The sequence below is a fragment of the Triturus cristatus genome, chromosome 2_2 (assembly GCF_964204655.1).
Source record: "Triturus cristatus chromosome 2_2, aTriCri1.1, whole genome shotgun sequence".
In the NCBI taxonomy this organism is placed as follows: domain Eukaryota; kingdom Metazoa; phylum Chordata; class Amphibia; order Caudata; family Salamandridae; genus Triturus; species Triturus cristatus.
Window position 1 is genome coordinate 629,254,477 of NC_140582.1, and position 13,956 is coordinate 629,268,432.

The 13,956-nt window shown below is 41.7% G+C and overlaps 1 protein-coding gene across 3 annotated transcripts in view; it reads right to left on the reverse strand.

The window, feature by feature from the left end:
- The window catches only part of HPF1 (histone PARylation factor 1), a 168,541-nt gene that overhangs the window by 95,353 nt on the left and 59,232 nt on the right, over window positions 1–13,956 (reverse strand). For all 3 annotated transcript variants that reach the window (XM_085641821.1, XM_085641823.1, XM_085641822.1), the window contains one exon: window positions 7,211–7,298. In XM_085641821.1, coding sequence (XP_085497947.1) covers window positions 7,211–7,298 — 88 coding nt within the window. The remainder of the gene's footprint in view (window positions 1–7,210; window positions 7,299–13,956) is intronic.

Genomic DNA, 13,956 nt, shown 5'->3' on the forward strand with positions numbered 1-13,956 from the left:
ATGAGATGCATGACTTTATAAAGTTCACATAGTTGGGGGGGTGGGGTGGTTCGCCGGCTAACTCGGGGAGGTATGGAGCAGACCCAGAAGCAGGCTTCCCAGATGAATCATGGGAGCAGGGCCTAGAGTGGGGACGTTGATCCTGTGCCGTGTCTAATGACTTGGACTGGTGCGGCGAAGTTGAAGAGGGCTTCAACTTTTTATGTTTCTTGTGGGACGGACCAAATGACTGAGCATCATGATGAGTGCCTGGAACGGCTATCTGAACCAGTCCAGGATCTTCTATGCGACCACCAGGACCTTGAAAATGGCTAGTCCAGTGGCATCGGGCAACGAGGAGATGCTTGGGGTTCATGACGCTGCAGTCCATATAGGTCTTGGGGTCGGTGCCTGGCTCCAAGCACCATGAGACAAATCAGGTGAGGGTCTGTAACAGACACCACAAGGTTTAAACCACACAGGTTTTCTGGGTGACATCCTCGCATACTGGGAGACAAGGTCTCGAAAAAGTTTGACAAAACGTCCAAAAGTTGTCAAAAACAATGGACAGGGGTAGTTGTCGCCGGATCTGCGCTCATGGCGCGGAAAGAAAATAACTAATATGTCAGCACGCTGAGGTGGCTTCTATATAGGCACTGCTCAAGTCACTTCCGTCGCAGATGTTACAGAAGTGAACACCGCTACATACTGGCGTACCGAGGTTTTGCTTGAAAATTTTCAGATCAAGTCTGAGCCCTGGGGAATATTCTACAGTAAGGAATCTGCGGCTAGAATTCTCCATCAGATACTGCGGTCACTGAAAAATAACAATTAACAGTTAATTGACTGGACCATATTAAATTCAGACAACTCAAATTAAGACGCTATGTCTCACACACCTCAGCAACAGAGTACCTACCAGCACACAAGATAACAAGGGTGCTGAAACATAGGAAGACCAAACGCGATACTTGGGTGTATACAATGCCATGCACGCAGCAACAAAAAACATACAACGGGGACAGAATATGGGCACTACTTAGACTGAATTGTCATAGAATGACCCCACCCAAAATGGCGATATAGGTTTGCAGATACAATATGGCCATAGTTAATTGAGTTTGATTGATATGGTTTTAAGTGCAATACAAATGGTGATCATAGGTGGAATAATGTATAAATGCACATGTTAATATTAGAAAAACCAATAAAGTTTAGTTGCACGACTCCTCACTTCAATCACTGTAATAATTTGAATCTCCCACAAGGTTGACATTTTCAGGGAAGCCAGAGCTTCCTGTCTATTTAACCTGAAGAGATTCTACATGTGGTACCTACATAAGAATACAAACCCCCATGAAGTGCAGCGGGAAAGCTACACTGCTTTACCTACTCTATTTGGCAATTCGGCTCCTCGATTTTCCTCCATAAAAATGGAAAATCTCCGATGTTACTGCTTACAAAAAACATCCTTCACAATTCTTTTTAAAGTGTCCTAATCAGCAAAGACTTTTCTAGGGGGGATTACAAAGTTTCACTCCAATCAGAGGGCTTTCCTCTCCAAGGAAGTTGCACATAGTTCTCTAAGCTTTGCGATAGCATTTAACCTGGAAGAACGCTTTCCAAGAACATATTCCGCTATTACTTCACCACATATGGTTAGTGAAATCCAAGCAGTATAGCGACCTCAAACGGATACGGTTTTCACAAGAGAAAGATCCTGAGGAGGACATGCCCTAGCTTTCATTCAAAGGTAATTTCAGATTCCCATATTGACCAGAAAATATAGATGCATTACATTCCTTTAAAACAACCCTTTGCTGTGGAAAAGAATTAGAATAATGCTAAACTATATCCTTGACAGAACTAAAAGAGTAGGAAAACAAAGCACCTTTTTGTCAATTACAATTCTGTTGGGACAAGTTTAGCTCCGTAAGAACAGTCTAGATCCTATATTCCTCTTTGCTACCAAAATACTATCAGGTTTTTTTTCCAATAAACCTATGGCTGTCACCACTAAGTGGGTGAGGGGAGGGGGAATCTTACTACTACTCTGTTATGGGGATGTTTCTCTGCAGAGATCTGCAAAGCAGCCAACTCAGAAGTTGATTACATCTCCAAAAGACACAGTGGTCTCAATCCAGACTCCAACGCTGATGTCCAAGTACGTTAACCTTATGTTAAAAGCCTATTTGGGCACAGTGTGCTTTTCTGACATTTCTTTTCCTGCTTTCTTAGGAGATGGGCTACTCAGTGTTTATAACTATTGATGAAGATTAACTACAGTAAAAGGTTACTTACCTGTAATCATAGTTCTCTTACAAGAGAATCTTTTTTAAATAAAGTTATAAGCGATCTACCCTCTTCCCCAGCAGTAAAAATGGATACATGTGTAATGTAAAAGCAAATTCCTACAGGCCTGTGAAATTTGAACAGACCTAACTCCCGGTAACAGGGCATGATGGGATAACGGTGGGATAATCAAAGGAATGGGCATCCTTTAAGCAACAGTGTGTTTTTCACCCTTCACACACCGTAGCCTGTCTATACTATCACGGTTTTCTTAATACTTCCATTAAAAACAAGGTAAGTGAAGACTTTGTCTGGTCACTATTTAAAGGATAAGGATTGTTTATATATATATATTTTTTAAAGAAACAAATTAAAGGGTAGAACCATGAAATAGGCTTCCTATAATATTCATCATCTTTAAAATTGGCTTTCCTGCAGGAAATGTGAAATGTAAAAGTCCTGTATTTGTAAAGTTCGAACAATTACCCGAAGGTGTCAAGGTGCTGGGGGCCCTCTGGAAGATTAAGCAAGCTATTACCCAGAGTCACAAGGCGCTGGGCTGTCTGCCGCCGGGGATCGAACCGTGAGTCCCCGGATTCAGGAGTGGTTGCCCTGGCTGCTGCGCCACACCTCTTCCGCTTCTCAATAATGATGTATATTTTTAAAAGAGCTTTGTGATCACAATCACGGGTGTAATTCAGTGTTTATAAGTATTAAAGAAGATGACATTCACCCCCTACCTCGCCCTCCAGGGAGAAGCCTTGACAAGATCTTTTCTCATCAAAATGAGCCTATAAGTGTTAAAGTATTCTTAAGGATATCACAACAATTTCCCACCAAATTTGTCATCAGTAATTGTTGCAGGGCTGCATTTGTAGTGGTTATGATACAGTTTGGGTATGCTTAAACAAATACATATGTGGTTCAGCTATGTGAGCTGTAACATTAAAAGTTGATTACATCAGGTTTATTCAAGCAATAACTGGGTCAACAGTTGAGACATGTGGGGCATCCAGCTATCCATTAGAGAGAAAAGAGCACAGTGGCTCTCTGATCATTGATTCTCAACTAAAAAGCCCAAGGACTTAGTTAAGGGGGCACCAGGGAATCCACTACTCCGAGGCAAATTAATAACTCAAAGTGAACTGAATCTCAAAGTCAATTAAGAAATTAAACTGCGGAAATATAGGAATTTAGCCTGGTGTAACTGCATCAACTATGTTTGGTTCCAACAAATGAAATAAGAAACTTGTGGCTACTGCTTAAAACAAGCTTTGGTATGTCCATTAGGTCTGCTCTGGCAGGCGGTAGTGATGGTCAATTTCTTATTATTGCAAGAATGTGCCACAAAAAGAACATGTGGCTGCCAAATACTTGCATTAAGAGAAAATGAATTGAAAAAAATAAACACATGGCTGTGTTACTAGTGATTATATATATATTTTACCTACTGGCGGTCACCAGTAGGTAGTTATAGTTAGGACCCTGTTTCCATAGGAAAACCGCAACATTCTATTTGGAATAACTTTGGCGCCGGTCGACGAATCCTCGCAAAATTTTCAAAACTAATGGGGCGCTACGCTCCGCTCCTACCCTGAAAGTCTCGGGGGGATTCGTCAAGCAGGGGCTGAGAAAAAAGGGGGGTCCCAAAACGCGTTTTTCCCATGCATTTTTCCATAGGACCTTTAGACACAGCTACAGCCCGAACGGCTGAACAGAGTTACTTGAAATTTGGCAGAGAGGTAGTCTACAGGTCAAGGAAGTGCCTTTTGTAGGTCTGGTGTAAATCTGTTCAGTAGTTCCTGAGAAAATAGCATTTAAATCAATATATACATCTGTGGCAGCTTACGGTGCGCTTACGGTGCGCTTACGGTAAGCTTACCGTGCGCGTATGGTGCCGTGCGCGAGCGCGATTCTGATTGGCTGTTAGATCTTAGTAAACATTCGAATCGGTCGAAACCAGGAAGCGGTGGCCGCCATTTTCTCTCTCGCACTCTGAGGGGGGGGGGAAGAAAAACAAAGGTTGAAAACATGTAAAGGGGCATGTTAGACAGCTCCTAACCCCCTAACCTTGATTAAGGTGTCCCCTACAAACCCCCAAGGCCAAAAAGTAAATTTTAATTTTTTTCGAAAAAAACGCCGATGACGCTTACCGTACGCGTACGGTAAAAATTTAATATAAAAAAAAAATGTATCCATACTTTCCCACCCCCGTGTGCAAAAGGTGCCTGCAGGGCACCTTTTGTGCATAGGATATGTTTTTCTGGAACAATTAATAGATTTCCTTTCACAACGAAGCGCATAATATGTCCTCCGTGTGTGGACGGTGCGCGAAGCACATCGTGCGTACATGGCCCATCCAGCGTAACGTGGGCACCGCGGCTCACTGTGCGCACACGGTGCGCGAAGCGCACAGTGCGCGCACGGAACGAACTGCGTTAAGTGGGCGCGCACGCCACGAACGGCGTAAAGTAACTTAGCATTTAAAAAACCGTACAAATTCACTGAAAAAACCATAGGTTTCACACACGTTATAGTTAGGAATTAGCATTTAAAAAACCTTGCAAACTCACTGAAAAAACCATAGGTTTCACACACGTTATAGTTAGCGGACATTTTAATCAAAAAACCATTGAAATTCCCCCGTTCTAGTTAGTGCAAGCAACTATAACTCACGCGACCAATCCTCTGCTGATGACATATGTGTCTTTATGAAAAAAAAATATTTGCAATACATGTATAGCTAAAATGTAATGGAAGACATGGGCAAATAAGTGTCTAAATACAGTATTAGCATCAGCAGAGGATTGCGGTCGCGTGAGTTATAGTTGCTTGCACTAACTATAACGGGGGAATTTCAATGGTTTTTTATGATTAAAATGTCCGCTAACTCTAACATGTGTGAAACCTATGGTTTTTTCAGTGAATATATACATACATACATATACACATACATACACATATATATTTTCACACACACCTATATATCTATAAACAAACATACACACACACCTTTCACAGTTGTGGCATGCATTTTATCATCATCTATGGAGGACAGAACAATAAATCACAGGTAACCATGTACTCAAGTAGGAGGAATTAAAAAATGTAAATATCACCTAAACACATAAGGAGACAGAAAGAAAATCACCATTTAACTGGCCATTTGAAGTGGATGCAAAATAAAAAGCCACTTTTAATCTTCATACAGAAAAGTAACTAAAACAAAACAAACTACGTTTATCACTGTAGAGAAAGGAACTATTTTTGAGTGGATGTCAAACAATGTGCCCAAGCTTTGTTCAGTCACTCAAAATAAAGGGAGCCTATGGTTAAAGTGGACATGCTGTAGGTGTGCTGTGGTGAGAAGCAAAATGTGAATGACAATTTGTCAGCACACATGCCGGATTGCATTTCTGGCAACTTTTCCCACTCCAGTGATCATCTTTGTTAAAAGCTTAGCCCAAAGTCCTGGGTAATTAATGACTCCTGCACGGCATGGAACACGAAGGCTGCCCAATATCTTCAGTACTTTTGGGGTCAGCATCCACACACATTAAGATTGTCTAGTGTGCAGAAAGGCACAGACAGTTGATCCTGTCACCATGCTCTCCTCCAGGATCTCTGCTGGACTTCAAATGCTAGGTTCAAGACAGCAAGTTTGATCATGAGCATCTTCCCAGGGCAGATTCCCAAAAAGTTAAAATTGAAAAGACGACCTAAAACAACTGACCCCCACGGAGCCTTCACTCCACAATAAGGGTAGACCAACAGAAACTGCACATGTAAAAGTCTTGCAAAACCAAAATAATAAACAAAAACTAAATAAATTAGCTAAAGAAAGTTAGAAACAGATAAGGTATGTGTGTTCCAACTCTTTCGGAGACACTACATGCAGTGCCCTTCATTCATTATTAACCATCAGGGTGTTTTGGAATCAGTTACACATTTCCATAACCGTCACATTTTAAAACAGTTCCAGATTTATTTACTTTTGCTTTGCATTGGTTGGAAGCAATTGGGAAGCGTTTTGTTGTGTTTAAAATGTTTAAATGTCAGAGGTCCTGGGGTGGGATGTCTATCTCACCACGATTAAGAATCCTACATATCACAGAGAGTATCGGAGGCAACATTTATAAGCGTCACCTACTGATGCTGGTACTTAACTTGGCTAAGAGGGATATCGCGAGGCTGTAGAAGGCCATCACACCACTTTCACTGACCGCCTGGAACGAGGAGCTAGACTTTTGCATGGGCATGGAGCTGCTGGTGTTTAATGCTAGAGGATGCTCTCAGAAACATTCCAAATTTTGGAAGAGATGGGCCCGAGTACCGTGGCCTATGTTTGGAGCCTATAATCCCGACACGAACACACACATCAGCATCGGTACCGTGGGACGCTAGAGAATGGTGGGTATGAGAGGGCTATTTATGCGTCAACCGAGCAGCAACGTAACAGACAGGATAGACTGTAGCGTTGGTGCTACACACAGGGTTTGGGTTCAAAATGTTCATGTTCTATTTTACTATACAACTTTCACCTGCTGGGATTATAAATCAGATGTCAATATCAATAATATGTAGTGTAACATATGGCGATGGCCACCTGTGTTTGCGCGCTCCAAACTGGATTTGGCTATTGACACAATAAAATTTGTTTATAAATTTTTTTTATAAATGTGACAAACTGCTTCAGTATTTTAATGAAAACTAAAAATCTTCTCCGGTTCACCTTCAGAATTTATAGTGGAGGTTGACAGGAAGGTTACTAAGGCAACATTAATGCAGCGAGAATGCACAGCCCAATGATAAGATTAAATGAATGATCCAATAAATGAATAAGCCGAAATTGCAAATGGTAGAAAGCAAGCCTGGCTAAACCCACATACACTCGAACATGAAACCGAAACATTTTGAATCGTTTTAAATTTCAACCTACCGTCTGTTTCGGGAAGTTCTCTGTAACCAACATCATTTTTATCTATCACCACCATCAGGCCAGCTCCATGGAATGATTTAGTCACCACCTAAGTTGAAAGACAAAATCATAGTGAATTAAATGGAAGCAGGGTCCAACTTAAGAAGAAAAAAAATATAGCTGCATGCTGGCCGTTATTTTGTAAAAACGTAAAAGAAAATATTAAATCTAAAACAGAGAATGAACACCTTGCTAGGGATACGGAGTGCGCTAACATGTCAAAGATTTTTTACAGAAATTGAAAAAATGAGGAGCCGTGTCACAAATCTAGCGGAACTGAAAATGGTTAGAGCTGGCCGTCATTTGAGCAGGAAGAGAATTAAAACTTGTCACAGAAATAGATTGGTGTTGAGCAATGGCTTACGGCAAATGAAGTGTCTTGAAGTGTGTACTGAAAGGTGTGTTCTACGATGCCAACCCAATACAAGGCACGCTACCATGTTCTGTATCACCTGAATATTAATGAATCAATTTTGGGTAGGCCTAGGTAAATAGCATTGCCATAATTCCGGAACGAATATATTTATACCCGAGTTATGGTCATGGTCCCTAGAATAATGCGGCCAAATTATACACGAGAGTTGACTAAATTATACAACAAGAAACAAATGTGACATTTTGCGGTAGTACTTCAATCTCGTCATTTTAACACAAACCATGTATAGGCTAGGGTCGCACATCATTAACACCAGTTTGATACCTGAAAATTGAAATCAGCAACTGAAAGGTGACCAGCGTACCTTAGCTAAGGACTACCTGCGTGGCACGACTTTGTTTATTAAGTTTTGATTTGCTCGAGTAGATTTTGCGGTTGAAGTTGAAATCTGCAAATTATGCAACACATCTATGCAGCAAGTTGAGAAAATGCAAATGTGGCAGAATTTTGTTTAGAATCCTCAAGATGTGAAAACAGGCGGGAGAGAGTTTGTTTAACTGATAAAAAAAAAAAAAATGGTACCCATGTTGCATACTTGATAAATTGATTCTGGAGGTGAAAACAAAAAAAGGGGCCGTAAATTGATAGGCCAGAGAGCGAGAACCACCCAAATCGTTATCTGTTTTCTCTGATTTTTTAGATGATTTGTCTGAAAACAGAGCTTAAAACTCCCTTTTAGAGTTTTACTTGTGCGCTGTCTGCAGGCTCGATCCGAAAGGGACATCACATAAAGGCAGGGAAACCCAAGATTTGATTTTTAAAAGGATGAAAGTATGGGTACTGTGGCTTTTTCCCCATGCTACGGGAAACGTCGGTGACTAACCATTTCGGACTGCATTTTGCTATTCGAGTGGAATTAAGCGGTAAGGGAAAAAGAGGACAACAGGTCTCCCTTGAAACCAAGTGAGCCCTCAAGCTTTGAAAGGAGTATGTTACTCACCCTGTAAGCATCTATTTGTAGCGTGTACAGCTGTAGATTCACATGCTATGTATACTCCTGTGATCTAGTGTTGGGCCCAGCCTCTGCAAGTGGTTTAGTTTTTTTCTATCAGGCTTGGACAGTCTGCGTCGGAGCTATGCAGCATTCTATGCTAAAGTGGCCTATGGTAAAGAAAAAACGTGACCAGAGATCCAGTAGATGACACCCAAGGTGCCAGAAGCTGACTACCTGGCTACCAGTACACACATGCCCGTCGAGAATGACCATGTCCAGGTAATGGAGACGCAGAAGGACCTCTACTGACGGTGCACTCATGCTGTACCAAATAAACACACTTCGACACATATAAAGTGTGTAATTTGTGTCTATCGCCAGGGTACAAAGACAACTAGTGTGCAGCTTAGGCACCGTTTAAAAACAAAAAGACACTTCGGACCCGCAGAGATCGATGCCTGGCACACGCATCATGGAACTGGCGACCGAGGGAGAATTCTCGCGCGACAGAGGTGGAGAGTGAGGCAAGTGCTCCGGTTGGCATCTAATATGTGGAGCAATCTCTCTGCTGGAATTGGGGATTCTGAGATAAAGTCAGTAATGAAATGGTCTGATTGATGTGAAAATACAAAATCACCTTGGGAGAAATTTTGGATGGGTCTTGCTGACTTTCTTTATTTTTTTTACTTTATGTGGCTCATGGAAACATAATACTTGTATGTCACTGACCCTATGTGCAGATGTTATAGCCACAAGGAAAGCAGCTTAGACAGATGTTGCTGAAAATAACTCTTGCGCATAAGTTCAAATGGTTTTCACAGGAGTCTAGAGAAAGGGCAATGTTTAATTCCCATGCAAGGCAATGCCTGCTCACAGTAGGAAAGATTTTTAAATACCTTTAATATTCCTAAACTAGAGAGATCTTGGGAAAAACATTTTTTTGTGAAGGGTATTTTTTTTGCAGGCAGTAATGACTGCCATAACAGTAGTCTTTGATGGAGAATTATTGTAAGCCTAACCTGGCTAAATCGTGATTGTATAGGAATAGTGCTTTTTCTTAACAGACTATAGGGTCACAGTTGTTCTGAGAACACCAAATGCAGAATCTCTTCCACTTAAAAGAATACTAAGAACTTGTGGATGGACGCTTAACTTATTTCAGAATGTCCATACACTCCTATCGAAGGCTTAGGTGACCATACTGAGTGACTTCAGAAGTAGTTTGGGGAAAAAGAATCTGGCCTCTAAACATGTGCAGAAGATCTATCCTGAACTGCAGCTTTCTGTGTGGTTATTCTGCTGACAGGTGACAGCTGACAGCCATCATAATTGTGGCCACTTCCGGGTTATCATGATCCTTATGTCGCTTGAATAAGTCAGTTTAATTAGGAGTGCTGGTTTCGGGTGAATCAGTGAGAAAGTATAAAGAAGTTTTACTAATTGATCCATAGGTCATTCTCCTTCATTACAGGTTGGTAATTTCTTTTGGTGACGTCAGGCTTTTTTATTTTTGTCTGCGCTTGTGAATAGATCTAACGGAGCGAAAATCCCATTGATAGAAGAGATTGCGAAGGAGTGAATTGTTTATAATCCACTTGTGGTGGTCCTCAAATCCGGTCTAACTGAATTCTTGGAAGATGAATTGCAGTGAATTTCAAATTCCGGACTACCACTTCCAAAACGCCTGAGCCTATAGAGATAGAGCCTTGGATCTTATTCCTACCAGCTTGTTCGGGTAAAGCATGGTTGTCATGTTGTCCGTCTGGACAAGCATAAGGGTGTATTAAACATTGTGTGGAAAGCGCCGCCTCAGTTCCTGAAGGTTAATAGTATCTGCTATTACTGTATGAAACTAAGTCCCTTGAATTTGCAGATGATCTGTGTAGGCACCCCAACAGGTGAGCTTGGCATCAGCTACGATCAGCTGAGACAGGACCTCTCAGATTGGTTGGTAGTTTATGCCAGGTAGACGGTTCTTTGGATTCCTCCACCACTTCAGAGACTGGGTTGCATGAGGAGTTAGTGTGACTTTGCCCTCCTTTTTCCTTGACAAATTTTCATCATTGATCCTCTATTGCAACAATCTCACATGTATACTATTGTTCAGTAACAGGAAAATGCATGATGCCATGGAGCCCAGGAGTGATTAAATTTGTCACAGTTGGACGGGTCAATGTCAGAAGATTGTGACACCATCCGATGAAGAGCTAAAAAGATTTGTCCTCCATAGGATGCACTTTTGCCTTGGAGGCATCTAGAGTTGCTCAGGGATAATGCAATGACTAAATTGGGCAGGCCTGGAAAAATCCACTCACCCACTCGCAACTGAGAGTGAAAATTTAGCAGGTCCAGCTATTTGTAGCACTTACTCGACCCTGCAGGTGAGTAAACTTAAGCTGGAAGAAACAGGTGTTCTGTTCAGACAATGAATGAGCCATTAAAATGCCTTTAAATCTTGTTTTATCTTGACACATTTGCCAACTGCTCAAGGACAGAGATCAAATGTCAATTTGTCTTTTTACTAATTGTTGCTCATGTGTTTCTGAAAAATAGTGTTTACTTTTCTTTCTCTTTTTCCAGCCAATGTGTTTTGTCAAGTGAGCTATTTGACAATTGTGAAACAAAATGCAGTAAAAGGTCAGTTTTTTTCCTCGAAAACATTCGAACAACTTGTAAATGAATAGTACAAGTAGATCAGAAACTATGAAAACTTTTTTTGTAATTCAGAAGTGTGATGCAAACAAAGATTTAAATTGGAGGAAAACAAAATCAGAACACTTTACTTGGTGGTGTGCAAATGACAAATATTTGCAGAAACTTTATTTTCAAACATTGTACACTATACAGTTTTAAAAACACAGGTCAGTGACAAATTCTGTGGCCATTTCAATGTAAAATCTGCTGATTACAAATAACAGTGGGCTGCTACTTTATGCTTTAGTTATGTATTTATTAAGTGATGTTTTAAACACGTGAAGGACATTCCTGGCGGCTGAGCCTTGATGACGATGCATTTAATGAACTAAGGCAAGTCAGCAGTCAAGTGTGTCTTATATGTGGCTAGATTTGCATTCTATATGGAGCCAATGTTTAGTCTATTAAATCGAACAAAAGCGTTTTCTGTACAGCAGACGTGCTGAACTTGCATATTTGAAGGTGCTCTCAAATCTGATAGAGAGAAGAAAATGAAATCTCAGTGAACTGAAATACTTGCCCAGGATCACATAATTTGAAACCAGTTTATGGGTCAAGAGCACTATAATTAGGTCAAGGTATATTATTTAAGTCACTAGACCTGCAGGTCTAGTAAATATTTTGGGATTTTTCGAGCCCTGATTGGAGTCAAGATTGGCTTTTCTTGATTGACATGCAGTTCCATCCAATTTAAAGTTGAGCTGAAATGATTAAAAAAAATGATAATAAAAAGTGTTAAGGGAGTGCGTGTCCTGTCGGTGTGCAGGCAGGACAAACCTACTTAAGAAAATAGTACTCGGAGGCTGTAATTAAAGTCTACTGAGTAACACATGCAACGGTGACTCCTCACTGGAGGTTACAAGAAGAGAAAAGACGGTTCTAAGGAGGGACTACTAAGCCTATTGACCAATGAAAAGCCACAATTTACGAAGGACAGCGGCAGGAGCCAATTAAAAAGATGGACGGAAAGTGGGCAGAGCTTCATGCCCTTATCCTGACTATAGTAATACAGTTTGTTTCGAAGAGACAGCACAAGCGTGCCTAGGTGAGACCTAAAAAGGGAGAGCTACATATTTTTAGAGACACCGTCAGTTATCTGTTAATGGAGGGAGATTTTATGCAGTCAATGATGCAAAATGTGAACGGAAAAAGTGGGCAGTGAAGGGTTGAACAGGATTCTTGCTTTGTTGATCAATCAGATAAAAAATTTAAATGAAAGGTGGTTGCATCTGCAGCTCCCGAGACTTTCAACATGGCAGCCAATGGCAGTCGGGTCCATGAATGCTCCTACGCTCCAGTGGCTCGGGAGGTCATATGGTCCGGAGATCCAGCCGGCAACGTAACAGAAGTGCCAGAACTATGTTGTGCTGTGCACCGCTTGTCAGGTGCAGCTGTTCTGGATGCCGGAGTGAGAGAAACAGAAGCAAACTTAGGTTGCCGGGAGGTGTGCTGTGGAAGAAGACACCAATCGCGAGTGTGGGAAGGACCTGGGAGACAAGGAGGAAGCCAGGACAACCGCTACAGAAGTAGTGCACTTATGTCTAGCCAGCCCAGAGAGCAGGCGGACACTGTGGCTCTGGACACTGCGGCCCTGGATGGCCGTGGCTTCAGGAAAGTATCAGATTGTAGGGATTTCTCCATACGGAGCTGGTGGACGGGCCTCAGAGAACCTTCCACCATAAGGCGCAACCACTAAACCCTGAAAGGCACATCTGGTTGTTATGAGCACAATTAGGGGTCACGACACGTTGATGGCACAATAGAAAAGAACCCTGTGAACACTGAGGGCGTGAGTATTGATAGCTACCCTGTGACTTGCCTCAAGGACTACTATCCGCCTCATCTCTGCACATGGAGAGTTGAGAAGCAGATGGGAGAACAAGACCGGATTGCAACAAACCACCCCATAAAGAGAGAAGAAGAGAACAGAACCCCTGAGGGCCTTGGAGGCGTATCAAGGCAGTTAATTGTGTAAACTAACCTTACAATAAAATAAGCCAAACGCAATATCGCCTAGACGTATCTTTCCACGGGGAGGGAATGGCATGACCACAGAGGTATTCTTGTTTCTTTTTGTGGGGGGAGTTCTCACCCACTCCAGTACAGACGACTACTTTATCTTTGTGCAGGAAGTCATTCCTAGAATGCGGTGTATCGGTACACTCCAATATAACAATGACCGGGAGAGAAGGTGGCTTGGGGTGCTGTTGGGGAGGAAGGGGGGGGGGTGGAAGGTACTGAAGGGGCGTGGTGAGATAGTTGGAGATTCAATGCATGGTATCTAAATGCCCAGTGTGGTTTTGAGCACCGAGATAAAGGTCAGAGAATACACTGAGCAAAACTAAACCAGTTTTACATGGACTTTAAATCCTTGCCTCAATGTCCATCAAGTCCAGGGTACACTACTACGGCAGCATAAACAATATCTTTATAAAAACAGACATGCTCCTTCCACATTTATGCACCTAGAGAAACAAATACCTATAAATATCTACAGGTTTGGGAGGCCAACATGGAGAAACAAAATGATAGATAACTGGTCCTACATGACTTAAATGTACTATTAGAAGCAAGTCAAAGCTGAAATGCAACTTCGATTGACTATCAAGAAAAATAGTTCGAAAGTTGAATTACCACCAAGGT